This window comes from Macrotis lagotis, chromosome 7 (assembly GCF_037893015.1).
Source record: "Macrotis lagotis isolate mMagLag1 chromosome 7, bilby.v1.9.chrom.fasta, whole genome shotgun sequence".
In the NCBI taxonomy this organism is placed as follows: domain Eukaryota; kingdom Metazoa; phylum Chordata; class Mammalia; order Peramelemorphia; family Peramelidae; genus Macrotis; species Macrotis lagotis.
Genome location: NC_133664.1, coordinates 175,145,142 through 175,164,606, shown reverse-complemented (window position 1 = coordinate 175,164,606; position 19,465 = coordinate 175,145,142). Strand labels below are relative to the sequence as shown.

General features: G+C 32.5%; 1 protein-coding gene across 2 annotated transcripts in view; it reads right to left on the bottom strand.

The window, feature by feature from the left end:
- Nucleotides 1-19,465, bottom strand: part of USP6NL (USP6 N-terminal like) — a 240,824-nt gene that overhangs the window by 207,521 nt on the left and 13,838 nt on the right. For both annotated transcript variants that reach the window (XM_074194132.1, XM_074194131.1), the window contains exon 2: nt 8,663-8,749. In XM_074194132.1, coding sequence (XP_074050233.1) covers nt 8,663-8,666 — 4 coding nt within the window. In that variant the 5' untranslated portion in view covers nt 8,667-8,749. The remainder of the gene's footprint in view (nt 1-8,662; nt 8,750-19,465) is intronic.

The following is a 19,465-nucleotide window of genomic DNA, read 5'->3' as shown; positions in this document are numbered from 1 at the left end:
AATTTTATAGGTGACTTTATTCCATTCATGTTCATATTATGACTATTAATGGAGTATTTCCCTCCACCCAATCATCTTATATTTGGCCTCTATTTAACCCAGTCTACCTTCCTGGGCCTTTACAAAGGAGGATAAGTTAGTGAAAAAGGAGTATATTTAATACTACTGATTTCCAACTAAAATTTTGATTGTGCTGCTCTTTGTTTCTCCTTGCCCTTCCCTCAATTTTGTTTTTAGTTTCTTACCACTTAATCCTCTCTTCATGATCCATTTTTTTGAAGTTATTATGATTACTTTCTCATTCATCTTACCCTTCCTCTTAGCCATCTCCTCCTCTCTCCTTTCCTTATACCATCCATTTCCTTGTGAAATTTGATAAATTTCTACATCAAATTCTGTGATCATTTAATTCTGACCATTCAAATGAAAGTAATGTTCATGTTCTGATTCCCTCAACAACTTACTTTGTGATCATATATTATTCTTATATATATCTTGAAGATAAAAGATAACAATCCCCTCCCTTTCCTCCTCCTTTTCACCCAATGTTCAATGTTTTCTCCCTCCCTCACAAAATACAAGTGTGTATATTCACAAACAAGCTACATATAATTAATAGGAGGAAGGCACTGGAAATAAAAGGAGTTGGGAAAGGTTTTCTATTAAAAGAGATTTTTTTTTTACTTAAAACTTAAAAGAAGGCAAGGAAGAAAGCAGCATAGTTGAGAAGGAAGAGCATAGAGTAAATATGCAAAATTGAGAGCTAGTATGTCTTGTTCAAGGAACAGGGCAAGAGGGAAGTGTCACTGTATCAAAAAGTACATGTTGGGAGTAGGATTCAAGAATACTGGAAAGACAGGAAGGGCTATGCTATAGAGGGCTTTTTTATTCTATACAGAGGATTTTGTATTTGATTCTTAAGGTAAAATGAATGGAAGATGGATTAGAATGGAGCCCTGGTGCACCAAAGTTAAGTCAGAGGAGAGAAGATATTTGAGAGAAGTTTCAAGAAATCAATAGGCCTTGGCATTTTGATGGATATGGGGAGGTAAAAGAGTAAGGAGTCAAGGATGACATTCCACTGTAAGCTTGATGGACTCGGAGGGTAGTGTTGCCCTATGCAAAAATAAGGAAGGTAGTTGAGAGGGAAAAGAAAGTTTTAAGGGGGGGAAGATATTATTTTTGACATTTAAGATATCTACTGGGTACTCAGTTCAAGATGCCTGAAAAGTTACCAACTATAGCATATCCAACAAGTGATCATCAGCCTTTCCTTAATGACCTTTGGTGTAAGAGCACACATCTTCCAAGATAATCCTTGCCACTTTGGAATTTTGTTCAAGTCATATTCAGCTACTTTATGATCAAATTTGGGGGGGTGGCAAAGATACCAGAATGGTTAACTGTTGTCTTCTTTAGCTCATTTTATAGATAAGGAGACTCCGGTAAACAGAGCTAAGTGACTTGCAAAAGGTCACACAAGCAAGTAAGCCTCTGAGATCAGATTTGAATTTAGGAAGATGATCAGACTTCCTGACTTCAGGTCCTGCAGTCTATCCACTGTGACACCTAGCTACCCACTTTGGAATAGTTCTAGTTGTTTATCTTTCTTGACATCAAATTTAATTTGCTTCTTTATAATTTTGACCCACTGCTCTACTTTAGCCCTCTGGAGTTCATAAGATGAAATCTTGAGGCAGCCAGGTGATGCAGTGGATAGAGCACCAGCCCTGGAGTCAGGAATACCTGAGTTCAAATCTGACCTCAGATACTTAATAATTACCTAGCTGTGTGACCTTGGGCAAGTCACTTAACCCCATTGCCAAAACAAAAACAAAAGATGAAATCTTAATTCATCTAGCACATAATATCCTTTCAGATACTTTAAAATATCTCTCATCTCTCCAGCTTTCTCTTTTTCTAATCTGTACTTACCCAATTCCTTCAATTTAGCCTTAAACAGCACGAACTTAAGACCTTTCACCATCTTGGAAACCCTTTTCTGGATATCCTCCAGATTAGCAATGCTTTTGTGTAGTTTTTTTTTTTTTAATCTGATACCCCAAACACAAATGTGGTCAGTTGTACAGAATGTAACAGAATTATTGGTTCACAAATTCTACATTCATATTACTCCCATCTGCAAGCATCAACAAAGAACTGGCTATACTAAGTGACATATTTTATTTTAGTCCAAGCTTCAAGGGCACAATCATAAAAGATTTACAACAAAGTTCTGATTTTTTTTAAATAAAATTTTACAATTAAAAAAGTCAAAAAATTTATGGTTCAGAATTTGAAGTGAGAAGAAAAATAACCTGGGCAATTTCCTGATCAAAGCTTGAATAAAGTCCTTGGATTTGCATCCTGGTTTATTTACTTGACAGTATCTTATTTGGCCTTAGGCAAATTATTTACTCTCCTTGGGCCTCAATTTATTCACTGGAAATAGATAATCTTTAAATTCTCTTTCAGTTCTAAATCTGTGTTTCCTCAGACTCCTGTAAAACTTCTGACTTCAAGAAAGACAGGAAAGAAAAAAAGTGACAAAGAAAACAATATTTTCCCTTTCCCCCCCCAATTTAAAATTTTTTTTTAAGATAAATTCCAAATAGCAAAAAAGATGCAAGTCTTTAATTTAATAGCAATTTCATCGTTCTGGGAAACAAGAAGACAGCTACACAACATCATTCATCACATATATTCATAAGATCAAATTCTCTTTATGCAAAATGTCTCTTTTTATTCAGTCCAAAAAATGATACCAGACAGCTGTCCAGAGATTGTGGAAAATGTTGTATCTCATAACCATTTGTAGAAATTGTAAGTTTATTGAACATAAAAACAGACAACTATCATCACTCAGTAAACTCTTTCATGAATGTATGAGAAATGAAAAATATGAAAAAAATAGATATACACATATATGTACATATATACACATAAAATTTATACATAATATATACATATGTAAGCTAGTCATTTCAAAATTATTTATTAATATAAATTCAACATTAATAAAAGAAGTGGGTACACTAGAATATTAAAAAAAGTATATATTTTAATCAGCCTAGCAGAGTCAACTTTGTTGGGGTTTTTTGTTTTGTTTGTTTTGTTTTTGCAAGGCAATGGGATTAAGTGACTTTCTCAAGGCTAAAATAAGCTAAATTAAGTATTAAGTGTTTAAGGCTGAATTTGAACTCAAGTCATCCTGACTCTAGGGCCAGTGCTCTATCCACTATGCCACCTAGCTGCCCTACACAGTCAATTTTGTAAAAGAATAATATAATTTATTGAGTGATACATTTTGAAATTGGTGACATAAATACTTAATATTAGATCAAAGAAAACAAGACACAATGTACTTTCTCCTATTCAATTTCACTGACTCCATTCATAGGTCATCTTTTTCTCTATTCTATTAATATAAATGTTCAAAGATATAGATTTTTCTTCCAGGGGAGGCTTTACTTATAGCTCAATAATTTTGGTAGATTTTTTTCTGTCATCATTTTCTTAAATTATTGTGTATACTCTTACCCAAGACTGATTCAGGCCACTCTGTTCAGAATGAAAATCAAATTAAAGACTTAACTGAAGGAACTTAACTTAATAATAGCACTAGGCTGGGGCAGCTAGGTGGCAAAGTGGACAGAGCACCATAGAGCACAGGCCCTGGAGTCAGGAGTACCTGAGTTCAAATCTGGCCTCAGACACTTAATAATTACCTAGCTGTGTGGCCTTGGGCAAGCCACTTAACCCCATTGCCTTGCAAAAAAAAAAAAATAATAATAATAATAATAATAATAGCACTAGGCAAACAACAGAGATAAATGAAAAAGAAATTAGAGCTCATTAAATATTTAAAAATAGATATGAAGAGGGGCAGCTAGGTGGGGTAGTGGGATAAAGCATCGGCCCTGGAGTCAGGAGTACCTGGGTTCAAATCCAGTCTCAGACACTTAATAATTACTTAGCTATGTGGCCTCAGGCAAGCCACTTAACCATGTTTGCCTTGCAAAAACCTAAAAAAAAAAATAGATATGAGGAGACTTTGGGTTATTTTTGAATGGGAATCTTAAACACTGTACTTTTTTATTTTCAAAATTGTGTTATACCTACATAAAACCTAATCATATTCTAAATCGTAAAGAACCTGGATATTCAGCAAAGACTCAGTGTTGTTTCAGTTGAACACAGGTCCCTTTATTCTTTTTGGAAACCTGCCCTATCAGATAATTCAAATGGCAGAAAAGTCTATCAAACCTAAGAAGTCCCAAACTTATCATGCATTAGGATTTTTATATTTAAGTGATGAAGAAGATATGTCAGTGCTTCAAGTCTTACTTCCCTGAACCAATTACATTAAGTCTCAAGAATGATTTCATTGCCTTTTACAGAATTAAAAAAACAACCTTGCCTAAGTAGCACAAATGTTGCTCCTACTACTTTTGTTCTCTGATATCTTCTTTAACCTAGTCTTTTCAGGATAGTATTATTTAATCTCTAATCTTTGTCTTTTGATCATATTTTCCTGATTACATTGTGATCTCTAAGAGGTAGTCATAACATATTAGATAAGAGTAATGGCTTTCAATCCTGGAAGTCTTCTGATATATACTAACTCTATAACACTACGCAAATAACTCGATTTCTCAGGGCTCTAAGTAATTCTCTTGGAACTTAAACTGCAGAGAAAGTTCTAGTCTGCAAAACTTTATCACTGTTATTTTTGTTGCATTTTTCTGACTTGTACTGGTAAAGGGAGCTTCTTCACCTGGAAATTCCCTATATATACAACAGGTTCAGTTTCTATCTCTACTTCTATGGCTTATATAAAGGATGCAGATACAAGTTCTCTCTTTTTGTTTTTTAGTTCCTTACAATTAAGAATATGATTAGGTTTTATGTAAGTGTAATACCATTATGAAAATTAAAAAGTACAGTGTTAAAGATTCCCATTCAAAAATCACCAAAGGTGTCTTCATATCTATTTTTATTTATTTAATGAGCCCTGATTTCTTTCTCTTTTATCTCTGTTGCTTGCCTAGCTCTTAAAGGGGCAGATTTAAGTCATTTACAGATTTTCTTGCAATTCTATCAACTTTTTCTCTAAACACTTTGATGTTGTAGCATTTTGTATATATTACTTTAATCCCTTTTTTACCCAAGAAACAACTGAGCCTGAGAGAAAGGTTAAATAACATGCCTATAGTCACATATCTATTGGATGTCAGATTCAGGATTCAAATCTAAATCCTCTTTGACTACAAACACAACACTCTATCCATAATATAGATGGCAGCAGTTTTCAGCAATAAAAATAGTCAGAATGTCTAAGGAAATAATTTGCTCTCACTGATAGAAACCATCAGAAGGAAGTATGAAAAGTGGTCATAAGTAAGTAAAATTGATAGATTTGATGTCAGAAACTTACTAGATATGTGGTTCTGGGCACTTAATCTCTCTTACCCTCAGTTTCCTTAATTGTAAAATGGGTATGATGATAATAGCACTTATCTCACAAGGGTGTTGAGAGAGAATGAATATATGTAAAATACTTTGTAAATTATATTACACTGGCAACTAATATCAGTATTATTATAATTATTATTTGGCATATTTAAATATTAAGTCAAGAAGTCTGATTTGTATATAATGCAATGTCTATTTTAAAATATTTTCAAACAGCAAGTCATTCCCCAATGTACCAATATTAGTGCCTCATTAAACAATCACTACCTAGCTGTGAATTAATGATCAATATGTATATATCAAAGGTGTATTTCAAATGAGGTAATATCAACAGAATGCTTGAACACCATAATAATGCTTCCTGTCACTGTTACAACTGCATTCCCTTCTTCAATTTTGTTCAGATGCCCATCTTTGCTGTAGTCCAAATATTTGATACTATTTCTACTACATCCTTTGATTGGAGTGAAGATTAAAAGGGCTTTCTAATTCTATTTGAAGGATGGCCTTGAAATCAGGAATTCCTGGGTTCAAGTCCTGCCTCTCCTAACATATTGACTATGCTCTGTCATTTGCAAAATAGCTGAGAATCTCCTCTGATTGAAAGAACTTCCTCATTTGAGAAAATTCCCTATATAAATAAAATCACAGGTCCAGTCCTTATTTCTATCTTATATTTAAATTCATTTGTTTATCAGTCTTTTCAGTTTTGTCTTGTTTTATTCAAAGCACACCAAGAAACAAGATTCAGACATAAAAGGTGATACCTTAAGCAAGTTAGGAGAGCATGGAAGTCAAATCTATGGAAAAGGGAGGAGTTTATGATCAAAGAAGAGATAGAGAACATTATAAAATGGTAAATGGAAAATTTTGATTACATTAAATTAAAAAAAGATTTTGTACAAATAAAACTAATGCAACTATAAGAAATGCAATAGATTGAGAAACAATTTTTACAAATAGTGTTTCTGATAAAGGACTTATTTCTAAAATATATGGAGAATTCAGTCAAATTTATAAGAATATAAGTCATTTCTCAATTGATAAATAGTCAAAGTATATGAACAGGCAGTTCTCAGTTGAAAAAATTAAAACTATAAATACATATAAAGTTATAGTTAGATAAAAAATGCTCTAAATCACTACTGATTAGAGAAATACAAATTAAAAAACTCTTGAAGAAACACCTCACGCCTATCAGACTGGTCAATATGACAACAAAGGAAAACGATCAAAGTTAGAGGGGATATGGAAAGCTGGGACACTAATGCATTATTGGTGGACTTGTGAACTGATTCAACCTTTCTGGAGAGGACTTTGGAACTATGCCCATAGGACAATAAAACTGTGCATATCATTTAATCCAGCAATACCAATACCAAAGAGATCATAAGAATAAGTAAAAAAATCCACATGGATAAAAATATTTAGATCAGCTCTAACAGAAAAGAACTGACTATTGAGGGCATGGTCATCAATTGGGGAATGGTTGAATAAATTGTGATATATGAATGTGATAGAGTACTATTATTCTGAAAGAAATCAAGAGTGGTCATACTTCAGAAAAGCCTGGAAAGACTTGCATTACCTGATGCTAAGTGAAGTGAGCAGAACTAGAAAAACACTGTACACATTAACAACAATACTGTGGGTTGATCAACTATGATGGACTTGCTCTTCTAGGCAGAACAATAATCCAAGACAATTTTAAAGGACTTGTTATGGAAAATACCATCTACAGCCAGAGAAGGAACTAAATGCAAACCAAAGCTTACTATTTTCAATTTTTAAAATTTGTTTTATGTTTTATGAATTGTTCCCTTTTGTTCTGATTCTTCTTTCCCCACATTAATATGGAAATATGTTTAACATAGTTATATGTGTATAACCTATTGCTCTCTGCCAAGGAGAGGGGGAAGGGGAGGGAGTGTGGAACAGAAAAACTTTACAAAAAATGACTGTTAAAAATTAGTTTTATGAGTAGTTGTAAAAATAAACAAATTTATTAAAGTTAATTTTTAAAAGAACAATAAAAAATCATAACAACAGTTATTTTAGATGGCCTCATTACTTTCAAGGGCTTCACAAAAGGCCTGTGTTTTTTAAGTCCTCAAGCTACTAATTAAAAAAAGAGAACTATCAATTCTAAAGACAGGAAACCTGCTCCATTACAGAATACAAAAATAAAACCTAAATTTTAAATTATTTTTAATGTAAAACTTAAATGATGCAATGTTGGCTTTATGCTGTTTTGATTATTTACATATTTTTGGTTTTTGTTTGTATTTTACATATTATTTTTACCACATTTCAAAAACTATGGTTGGTATCCTGCTTTAAAGTACAGAAATCTTGAACATTATTCAAAAAAAGTCAATTCTAAAAATAGAAAAAAGCTAGGATAAAAAAGTTCAAATTAATATGTACAGATATTAATTACATATGCACACATGTATACTCTATATGACTATTTCTCCCAAAGACTAGAATTCCTAATTTCATTTCTCAAATAAAAAAAATTTTCCCAAAAACAAGAGTCATACCTCAACAATACGATTTTAAAATTACAATCAATTCTGAAGCATTATATGACACAAAAATTCCACAGGATTTAGGGGTAAATATCACTTCCTCTATCCAAAAAAGACAGATGGATATTATCACTGTCATCTTGAATTGTTATTATTTTGTAGACTTCAACAATTAAAATATTACTCTCAAGATAATAATGCTATGTTATAATATTAACGTTATAGTATACCTTGATTACATTCAATAAGAAACATTTGATCAAAGTGGTAACTAATTCTCATTTTTTCATCAAATATTATTATTTTCCAAAAGCTAAGAGAAATATGTTTAAGATTAAAGGATTGCTGTAATTCATAGAGCTGATGAACTAAATTTCCAGCATTTATAAAAACAAACTTCTCAAAGTATATTAGCCAACTATATTTTAGATATATACTTTGATCTTTTAGTTCACTATCTAAAAAAGACATCAATCCATCTTAGGTACAAATGAGATCCAATCTGCAAGTGTATAGAAGTCACACTAGAGTATAAATCCAATGGCATAACTATTCAAGACAATTTCCTACTCTTCAATGAAATTTAAAATTTAAGAAAGTTATTATAAAAGAGATTCCATTAAGATCCCTGAAATAAAAGAAAAAACTATACTTACTCATGATGGAAATTATCTCTTAATATCATCCAAGACAGATATTGAACTAAGATCTTCTGTCCAAAATTTCTCAGAGGAATTCATGTCCTAAACAAGAAGGGAAAGTAGCAACTGGTTATTTTAAAAACTCCAATAGTATAATTTTTTCATCTTTTTAACAATACTTTGACACAAAAAATGATATAGGGTCACCTTCTATGAATACAGATCAGATTTCTCCTGTCATAGTGCATTAATTACTGTGAATGAAAAATAGTCATCATTTGTTGATCATTCATCTGATGATAAACCTCATCAAACTTAGCCAGGTTGGCCTTGGGTTGGCCGATTCACAGTCTATCAAATTCTCCTCAAAGCCTTAACAGGATAGGAGGATCTGACAAAATCTGTGCTCTACAATCAAAGTTGTCAAGAACCCAGAGCTACCTCTACTTTATGATGAGGCAAAGAAGGACAAGTTTAATCAGGGTTCCTAAAATTCAACAGGTTGAAAAAAATAAGTTCATTTCAAAACTAAATTCTGTTTTAAACATATTTTTAAAAACACAATATTGATAGTTAACTTTTTTTTTAACAAATAACATTTTCCTTTTCCTGTATTAATTTGATATAAAATTGGGCAGTATATACAAGAAAACCACCAAACTAAATTCCTCCCACTATATACCAAAATAAGCAAAATACATAAGAAAACACTCCATCTAGTGTAAATATGAAATATCACACTTATTGACTCCACTTTGGTTTGACAGAAAGTATTTTTGGGGAAAAGAAAAAGATTAAAATAACAAAATCTAGAATAAAACTAACTTTCAATTATAAATCAAAGCTAAGATTATATAAAAATTGAAAAATTATATAAAAACTCATTGACAATGTTGATATTCCACAATTCATAGAAGAATATATTTTCATTATGCCCATACTCCCATACCTTCCTCTACAATGGTATACTCATCTTTCACACCCCTCTATTATGAGAAATGCCAGGTCCACCCATTATTTCCCCTTTCTATCCTAGTGTATTCTTCTTTTTACCATCTCTTAACATTTTCAAAACAAAACCTATTTTCCCCTTGCTCTTCAATTTTCTTATTTAACTCCCTCAATATCTTTTGAAAAAAGTTCCAAAGAGATATTTTTTTCTTCTCTCCCTACTGTTCAAATAAATTCACCTTTCTTGTTTTGTCCTGATTATCATTGTCCTTTTAAGGTTCCTATACTGCTATAGTTTTGTCATCAATATATGCGTGAACATCCTCTATTCCATTAAAGTCATCTTATTAGATAAGGCTTACCACTTCCTCTTTTAAACTATTTAATCATCTTCCAATTCTTTCCTCAGTAGCTTTTATTTTACATTTTATCTTGTTTCATTTCTTATAAGTATTCATGCAGTCCTTCTGGAAATCCATTTTTTGCTTTGAGTCTCATTTAGCAGTTGTTTCAGAGTTTTCTCCAAGGTTGGAATTTTAGGTTTTTAATGTATCTATAATAATTTTTTATAGCAGTAAATGTCTTCTTTGGTTTACCCATCTCTCCACCCTTAGTCTGAATTGAGGTCTTATATAAGGTTGCATTCTCTGATTTGCACACCCTGCTTGACCTCATCTTGGATCACAAGGATTATGGGGCTCAAGTAAGGTTTGGCCCCTGAATCTTTGAATTTCAGAACTCTGGCTCTTCAGGGATCTTTCTGGCATCTTAGGACAGAGTATATATTAGAAATCTTGGAGCTCCTGGACATGGGACTGTCTTGGTCTGAGTATTTAGTGCTTGTGCTGATCACTACAACATAGAATATACATCTCTGGCTCATTTCTGGTCATACTGTGAGACTCCAGACTTGTTGATTTATGCTAGCATAGGCTTTGCTAGCAAATCTTTTTATTGCCCTGGTCTTCCAAATGACTTTTTTGTGCATTTTGGGAACAGGAGTTATTATTTTCATTAGATTTCTGGTCATTATTAAGTCTGATGTGATTTTTAGATTTTTTTTGCTGCAGTAATTATGGAGGAGTTGGATTGTCTAGCTCTGCTCAGGCAGTTTTCTTGGCCAGGAGTCTTTTGCCTTATCTTACATTAATAATGAAAGTCTTTCTTATAATAAGGAATGCTATCCATTCCAAAGACAGAGCTGATGGTGTCTGAAAACAGACAAGCATACTTTTTTTTTTCCCTCTTTAATCTTTTTGAAGTTTCTCTTTCTTGGGGGGAGGGGGTTACTTTTACCAACATGACTATTATAGTAATGTTTTTCATGGTTACACATTTTTAACCTATACCCAGTTACTTAATTTCTCAATGGGGGGAGTAGGGTAGGAGAAAGGGAGAAAATTTGGAACTCAAGGTTTTAGAAGTAAATGTTGAACTTGCTTTTGCATGTAGCGGGGGGGGGGGGGATAAATAAATTAAATTATGGAAACTCAAAAAAAAAGACAAAAGTCTTTGAACAAAGATATATCTGCAATTACAACCATCTAGTAATCTTGCATGACTTTAATATGTACATGAGTGCTGCCTTTTTTGGGAGGAAATTTTTAAAGTTGCAACTGACTTTACCTATTCTAATCCTTCTAAAAGATCAACAAATACAGCAGGTTCTTGTATTCTCCGTGCCTTTCAGTAAATTACAGGACTGTCAAGATGTAGTCAATCAATCAACAAGCAATGATTAAGCATTTATTATGTGCCAGTCACTGAGCTAAGAACTAGAGACACAAAAGACAAAGCCTATTTATCTGTACATTCCTATCTGCTGTTTCTCTCATCTATGCAGAAGCAACACACAAACCATATGCATCTAAATTGGAATTCATGAACATACTTGGTTTTTTTTGGGGGGGGGTTAGTGTTTTGACAATTCTTCAGGGTGTCCTTGTCAGTTTTAAGAGCTTAAAACTACACCAAGACTTCTCAGACACCATTTTTCAATATAATTTCATTTCCTTTAAAATCCTGTATTTTGGGCAGCTAGGTGGCGCAGTGGATAAAGCACTGGCCCTGGAGTCAGAAGTACCTGGGTTCAAATCCGGTCTCGGACACTTAATAATTACCTAGCTGTGTGGCCTTGGGCAAGCCACTTATCCCCATTTGCCTTGCAAAAACCTAAAAAAAATAAAATAAAATAAAGTCCTGTATTTTTTTATAATGCAAATGCATTAAAAATTAAAAACATTTATTCTGAGAAAGTCCATAGTCTTTCAGTTTGTCCAGACAGGGGATCATGATGGGGAAAAAGGTTAAGATTTAAATTAACCTTGTTTTATAAAGACTGACTTTAGAAACATAAATGAACTATGGGGTGCTTTTGTTCATTATTTTGAAACTCTTTGAGATGGATTCTGAAGTAGTTGTTCAGTACTTTCATTGGGTTTTCAAAGATTATTAAAGATAAATAAGTGCTAGTGAGTACCATACCAGAAACAGAATAAGTCTACCTTAAGTCCAGGAAGCAACCTACAAACAGACATACTCATAACCAGTAATGTGATCATTAGAAAATAAACTATTTAGGGGTGGCTAGGTGGCGTAGTGGATAAAGCACCAGCCCTGGAGTCAGGAGTACCTGGGTTCAAATCCGGTCTCAGACACTTAATAATTACCTAGCTGTGTGGCCTTGGGCAAGCCACTTAACCCTGTTTGCCTTGCAAAAAACCTAAAAAAAAAAAAAACTTTGGCTATGGCAACTCATGAAACAAACAAGGAAGGAAGGAAGGCAGGCAGGCAGGCAGGCAGGCAGGCCTGTATGGGTTACTATTCTACTTTCAATAATAATGGCAAAATAGTAAAAGAAAAGATTCTAAAAATTACAACCTTTTAAGGTTACTTAGAAAATGTTTGTTTAATTGCATACTCTAAAAAAGAAATCTTTGTGCAATTTTCCTCATTTTTAAAGAAAGACTAGACTAGATAAACTCTGAGGTTTCTCCAAATTCTAGATCTATGATTGTATGATCCTATGAGTAAGGTATTGTACTATTACCTGACAAAAAATGATTAATGTTGAATAGCAATTCCATATAGTGGATAAAGACCTATAATTTGAATCAGAAAAACCGAGGGATTAAATCCAGAGTCAAACATTTGTAGACTATATGATTCTGGGCAACTCAATCTTTTTTTGTTCTTAATTTACTCATTTATAAATGAGATTAGATTCACTTACCTTTAAGGTACCTTCTAACTCTAAATCTACAATCCTATTTATGTTTTCACCATAAATGAAACCAAAAGAGACAAAAGGAAATTACAGGTGAATGGAAGGTTGAATTAGATTTTCTTTGGAAAAGGAGTAGCTAGTGTTTGTTCATCATATGCTCAAAAGCAACAAGGATATCATTTCATGAAATACATGCTCATCTCAGGGAGTTCATAATGAATACAAAAAAAGACTATAGTAAAGATAATTACAGTTTACATAGCAACATACAATGCAGAAAATTAAAACAAATACTATAAAGAACTTGATAAAATAATCCAAAACAAATCAGCATATATTTTCATCCAAAATGATTTCAGTATGCAAGATAAAATGGTGGAAAATATATTGGAAAAATATAGACTCCAGTTTGTAGACCACACAGTCTAGTTTCCATGAATACTTTTTTTCCATATTAGAGGCATGAAAAATATTAATCAACATTATCCCAAAAGAAATGAAACTGACATCTTAAAAAGAAACAAATAGTTACTAACATGTAAATAGTTACTTACATATATCACTATGTATAGAGACAGATCATGGAATAGAACAAAGATTAAAATTAATATGAAAACAGAAGACTAAAGAGTAGCAGGCAAATGTAAACAACTGCAATAACTTCAACATAACCTGCTCAGGGGGCAGCTAGGTGGTGGAGTGGATCGAGCACTGGCCCTGGAGTCAGGAGGAGATGAGTTCAAACCCGACATCAAGACACTTAATAATTGCCTAGCTGTGTGACCTTGGGTGAGTCATTTAACCTCGTTGCCTTAAATAAATAAAAAAAATCATAACCTGCTCAGACAATAAACATTTATTAAGTATCTGCTATGTGTTAGACACTGTGCTAAGAGAAGTGTGATACAAAGAAAAAAAGACAGTTCCCCTGCACTTAAAGAGCTCACAGTCTAATGGGGGAGAAATTATGCAAAAACTATACATCATGCAAGCTATACACAGGATAAATTGAGAGTAGCCTCAGAGGGAACACATTCAAATTAAGGAAGACTGAATAGGATTCTTGAAGGTCAGATTTTAACTAAAACTTGAAAAAGACCAGGCAAGTGAAAAGGCCCAGAGCAGAGAGCTGAAGTTTACTTGCTCAAGGACCAATAAGGAAGCCAGTGTGAGTGAATCAAAGAGCATAAAGTGCAATGTAAGGGCTAAGAAGATTGAGGGGGCGGGGTAAGAGGGATGTGGAACCCTAGGTATGAAAGATTTTTTATTTTATATTTTATAATTTTATTTTTATATATTTTGTTTAATCCTAGAGGTAAAACTTTTAGGTCTATATCTGAACGACATTCAAAAAGGGGGGAAAGACCTAGTTGTACAAAAATAATTTATAGCAGCTCTTTTTATGGTGGCCAAGAATTGGAAATCAAAGCATGCCCATCAAATTGGGGAATGGCTAAATAAGCTGTGGTAGTATATGACTGTGGTATATGACTAAAATGGAATATTATTGTGTTGTGAGAAATGACAAACAGGATGACTTTTGAAAAATCTGGAAAAACTTAGATGAATCCATGTATAGTAAAGATAAAAGAACCAGGAGAACATTGTATACAGTAACAGCAATAATGCTCAATGAATAACTATGAATGATTTAGCTATTCTCATCAATACAATGATTCAAGAAAATTCCAAAGAACTAAAGATACAGCATACTATCCACAAAGAACTGATATTAGTTTAATACAGATTGAAGCATGCTGTTTTTCACTTTCTTTCAATTTTTACTATTATTCAAATCTTATATAAAATGACTAATAGGAAATTGTTGTAAATAAGTGCACATGTATAACCTATATTTGATTGTTTACTATCTCAGAGGGAGAGGAGAGAAGGGGAAGTATAAAACTTGGAACTCAAAACTTTAAATAAAAATGTTAAGAAAAGAAAAAGAAAAAGAAAAAATCCTAAAGGTAATATGGATCCACTAGAAATTAAAGGGATATAGTAGTGACATGGTCAGACTTGTATTTTAGAAAATCACTTTGGCAATCATTTTGACTGAAGGATTATCCTGGAATGAGGAGAAATTTATGGCAGACAAATCAATCAACAGACTACTCTAAGAGTCCAGGCATGGGGTGCTAAGAGTCTGCAACCTTCTACTTCTAAAATATATATATATATATATATATATATATATATATATATCAGTGTTCAAATATAGTGGTAGTAATATTAGAGGAGAAAAGGATATAGTCAAAAGATGTTGCAAAGGTGAAATCAACAGGTCTTGGCAAACAGATTGCCTCCAAAAGTTCAGTCAAAGAAAATATGTATACCTAGAGAATGAGAGACAATATGAGGTCTAAGATCATATCTAGAGACTATAAGGATGGTGATGCATTCAATAGTATTAAGGTCAAAAAGAATGACCATAAAGAAAAGAAAGAAAGAAGGGGAAAGAGGGATATATAATCCTAATTATTACCATTTCCTCCAAAAGTTTAATGAATATAAAAGTTTCTATTAACAATCAAATATCTGATGGGAGAAAAGAGATGGCAGACAAGGGCATTTTTAGAATAAACGTTCATTTGCAAAACACTATGGGGTATGAAAGTTAAAAAACTTGAGTGGTATTATGGAACAAAATAACAAAAAGCAATGGAAGACAAAATAAATCTAAAGGTTCAAATAATTTACATGATTCTAAATGCATTTATAAATGAAAATAGATGAAATATAAGAAATAAATGTAAAATAAAATGCTTGCCAGTGTTTCTATAGGAATCTATTTTCAATATCCATGACATCAAAATCACTACATTTGAACATTGATATAAATATTAGAAGTAGAAATGAGACTTTAGAAAAGGAAATCAAGAAGAATATTTGGACAAGATCAAATATATTAAGGACATTTATGCTGAAAGTAACATTTCTCTTTTTATTAATTTTACAAAAATTAGAGGAAAACAACACATAATTAAAGTATATATTTCACCATTATTCTAAATAAGCATATACTTAGGATTTTTAACTAAGATATGAAAAGACCTGAGCCAATTTCATAATCACTAATAACTTCATGAAGGTGTTCATGAGGAAGGTTGCTCTTTTTCATAAACTGTGAAACTTTCCATGAACAATTAAAGCCCCTATTATCTACCACTAGAGCAACAGATCTAACTAAATCCATAAAGATAGCAAAATGCCATATCTCATTTGGTACCTTACATCCTTTTAAAATAGACTATTACCTCAAGGTGAATATTTGCTGTAAAAAAAGTAGTTATTACATCTTTATTTGCTCTTCCCCTTAGCAACAAAAGTACATGAAATATATAAACTTAATTTCAAAATTAAAAAAAGCAAAAATTATCAAGGAAACCATTAAAGAGAAATAATATTTGGAACAAATTCCCCCGATAAAGGTCTGATATCTACCCTCCTCTTATTAGTTACCCCCTTTTCTTTTGGGGGTTCAATTTCTTTTTCTTTCCTTCTTTTATCTGGTTATTTAATTACTTTTATCATTTCTCCCTCCCAATCAAGTAAACTCCTCCTTTGTCTCCTACCCTTCCAACTAGTCCTGTTCATTAAATGGTTTTTTTAATTATACTTTTTTGCTTGCCAAGGATTCCCCTTCATCATGTCTTACTCCCAGAACAAATCCAAGTACTTACTGTAGGTATCAGAAAAGACCCTAATTCCTCCCACACACACACACACACACACACACACACACACACACACTTTCTTCCCTGATTACGCAGCCTACTACAGAACTAATCCCTTCTTCTGGTTACCTTCTTTTCTCCATTTGCCACAAAATCTCCTCCCTAGGTTCATGCCCTCTTAGTCTCCCAGGTGCCAAGCACCTCTAGCAACTATAGCAACTTCATCACAAGGTAGGATAAGAGGTATTTACAAGTACCAAATTCTTCAGACCATTCGAAATAAAATATTCACAGAACATCTCTCTTCACCCATAAGAGCCTTCATTAACAGAATCATTTCATTACTAAAGAAAGGCTTCAACTTCTTTCTTTCTCCTTTTTCAATCTTCTCGTCACCCACTTCCCTGAAGGTTCCTCTTTTCCTGAGGTCACCAAAGGCACCTCTGGAGCTTCCTTTTTACCAAAAGTAGAGCAATTAATAACTTCTTGACATGCATTAGTAATAATTCATCATTCAGAAGAAACAAAAGGAATTCCATCCTGAATCTGATCTCATTAATAAGGTTGGTTGCTGTGGTGAAAATGATGGAGACCGTGTTGAGGGAAAAGATCACTTCCTTTTGAGTATATAAAATAGAGAAGAAATCTAAACACAGTCTGACATATACCTTAGATTTCAAAGAGTTCAGAGAAAAGATAGGCATGAGATCATGAGTAAGAAACTTCAGGTAAGTCAACCTAGAAGGGATGACAGACAATCAAGAAAGAAATTCTGAAGACATAAAAGGTGACAACTCCAATGAAGAAGAAAAATGGAATTTATCTGAAAAGACCAATGTGTATACACAGAAGACACTTTAAAAAGAATTTAGATTTAGATTTTTAAGAAATTAGCTTAGATTTTCAAAAGAGAGGAAAAGATGGAAAGGAAGATGAATATTAGAGAAGCATAGTCCTATGAAAAAACAGCATGAGGAATGCCAAGGCTCAAAATTGAGCTGAGGTTAATAGACACACAGAGTAACAACAATAAATGTTATTGGAGTATCCCAGGGATCTATTATTAGCCTTGCTAATTTAACATTTTTATCAATGATTTGGACAATGGCATGGATGAAGTGCTTGCTCCAATCAAGAACCCAAGACCTTAGAGTGGGAATATTAGGAAGATGGAATCCAATACAAGACCCAAGAATGTAATAAGGTAAATCAAGAGTCCAAGACTCAAGAATGAGAATAAGACCAAGTCAGAATCCAATGCAGGACTCAAGATATATAAAAAGGTAGCACAGTCAACCCCTTTCGGAACAGAATACATTGCTTCTCTTTAAAAAACCTTTTGCTCAATTATATGGCAAGGAAACTGACAACTTCAATGAATATTTACAAAACAGAACAAGAAATATGAGAACATAACCTAATAGCAGAAAAAAAGAAAGAAACTGAAGTAACAAAGGAACCACAAAGGGGTAAACAATCAGAAACAGAAAGACTTACAGGCAAATTCCATAAAATATAATTCCAACATTACATAAATGCCCAGGGGGGGGGAATAAAAAAAAGATTTTTTACCAAATTTCATCTATAAGACAAATATGGTCATATCAAAACAAGGGAACAGAAAACTAAACTTATAGATAAATGTCAAATGATTATCAATACAAAAATATTTAATAAATACTAGCAAAATAAGTTATTAAAAATTAAAAAGATTACATATTATGCCTGGTGGGATTTACACCAGGAATGCATCTTTAATCAATATTAGCAAAGCTATCAGGAAACTATGTGATAGTTGGATAGAGTGATTAGAGCACTAGGGAAGATGTTTTTTCATGAGTTCAAATCTGGCCTCAGACTTAGCTGTATGAGCCTGCACAGGTCACTTTAACCCAGTGTGCCTCAGTTTCCTCATCTGTAAAGTGAGCTGGAGAAGGAAATGGCAAACACTCCAGTATTTTTGCCAATGAAACCCAAAAATAGAATCACAAAAAGGCATACATAACTGAAATGAGTGAACAACAAAAGTAATCAATATTAAGCCATAGTAATAAAAAAAATTAAGAAAAACAAGATTATATATAATACATTCAGGAAAAAAAGTTGACAGTGCAAAACATATTTGTTTAAAAAATATATAGGAATAAACTGTCAGGAAAAAAACTGACAATGAAAACATGTATTTATGTATAAATATGTATACATATATACACACACACACACACACACACAAACACATAGGAATAAATTGATCTTTACTCAGTATAACAGTATTTGTGTATAACCAAGAGCTGGTATTATATATATAAAGGAGTAAAGCTAGATGTCTTTTCCAATAGGAGCAGAGATAAAGCAAATAAGTTCATTATTATCACCATTATTTGATACGGTGGTAGCAATTTAGTATAGTAACAAGATAAGAAAAAGTAATCAAGGGTATAAACATTTTTTTCTGTAGATGACATGATCGTTTATTTAAAGAATCCAAGAAATTCAACTACAAATTAATATCAACAATAATAACTACAGTCAAGTAGTTGGTTGGAAAATGAATCCACATGAATCATCAGTCACCATGAATACTAGCAACAAAACTTGACAGAAAGAGGTAGAGAAATTCAATTCAAAATAACTATAGAATAGGTATAAAATCTAGAATTTTGCCTACCACGACAAACACAATCATATGAATACAATCATATGGAAATAAAGGTAGCCCTTATAGATTATGGCAATAAAAGAAAAAATAATACTACCTAAATTTACTTATTTAATGTCCTACTAGTCAAATGACCAAAGGATTATTTTATAGAACTAATAAAAAATAACAATCTAAAGAAAAGAAAAAGAAATAATTTCAAAACAATAATTTTTAAAATGGGAAAGAATAGGGACTTATCAGTACCAGACCTCATACTATACTATAATACTATAATTAAGCGCATGCACGTGTGAATAACA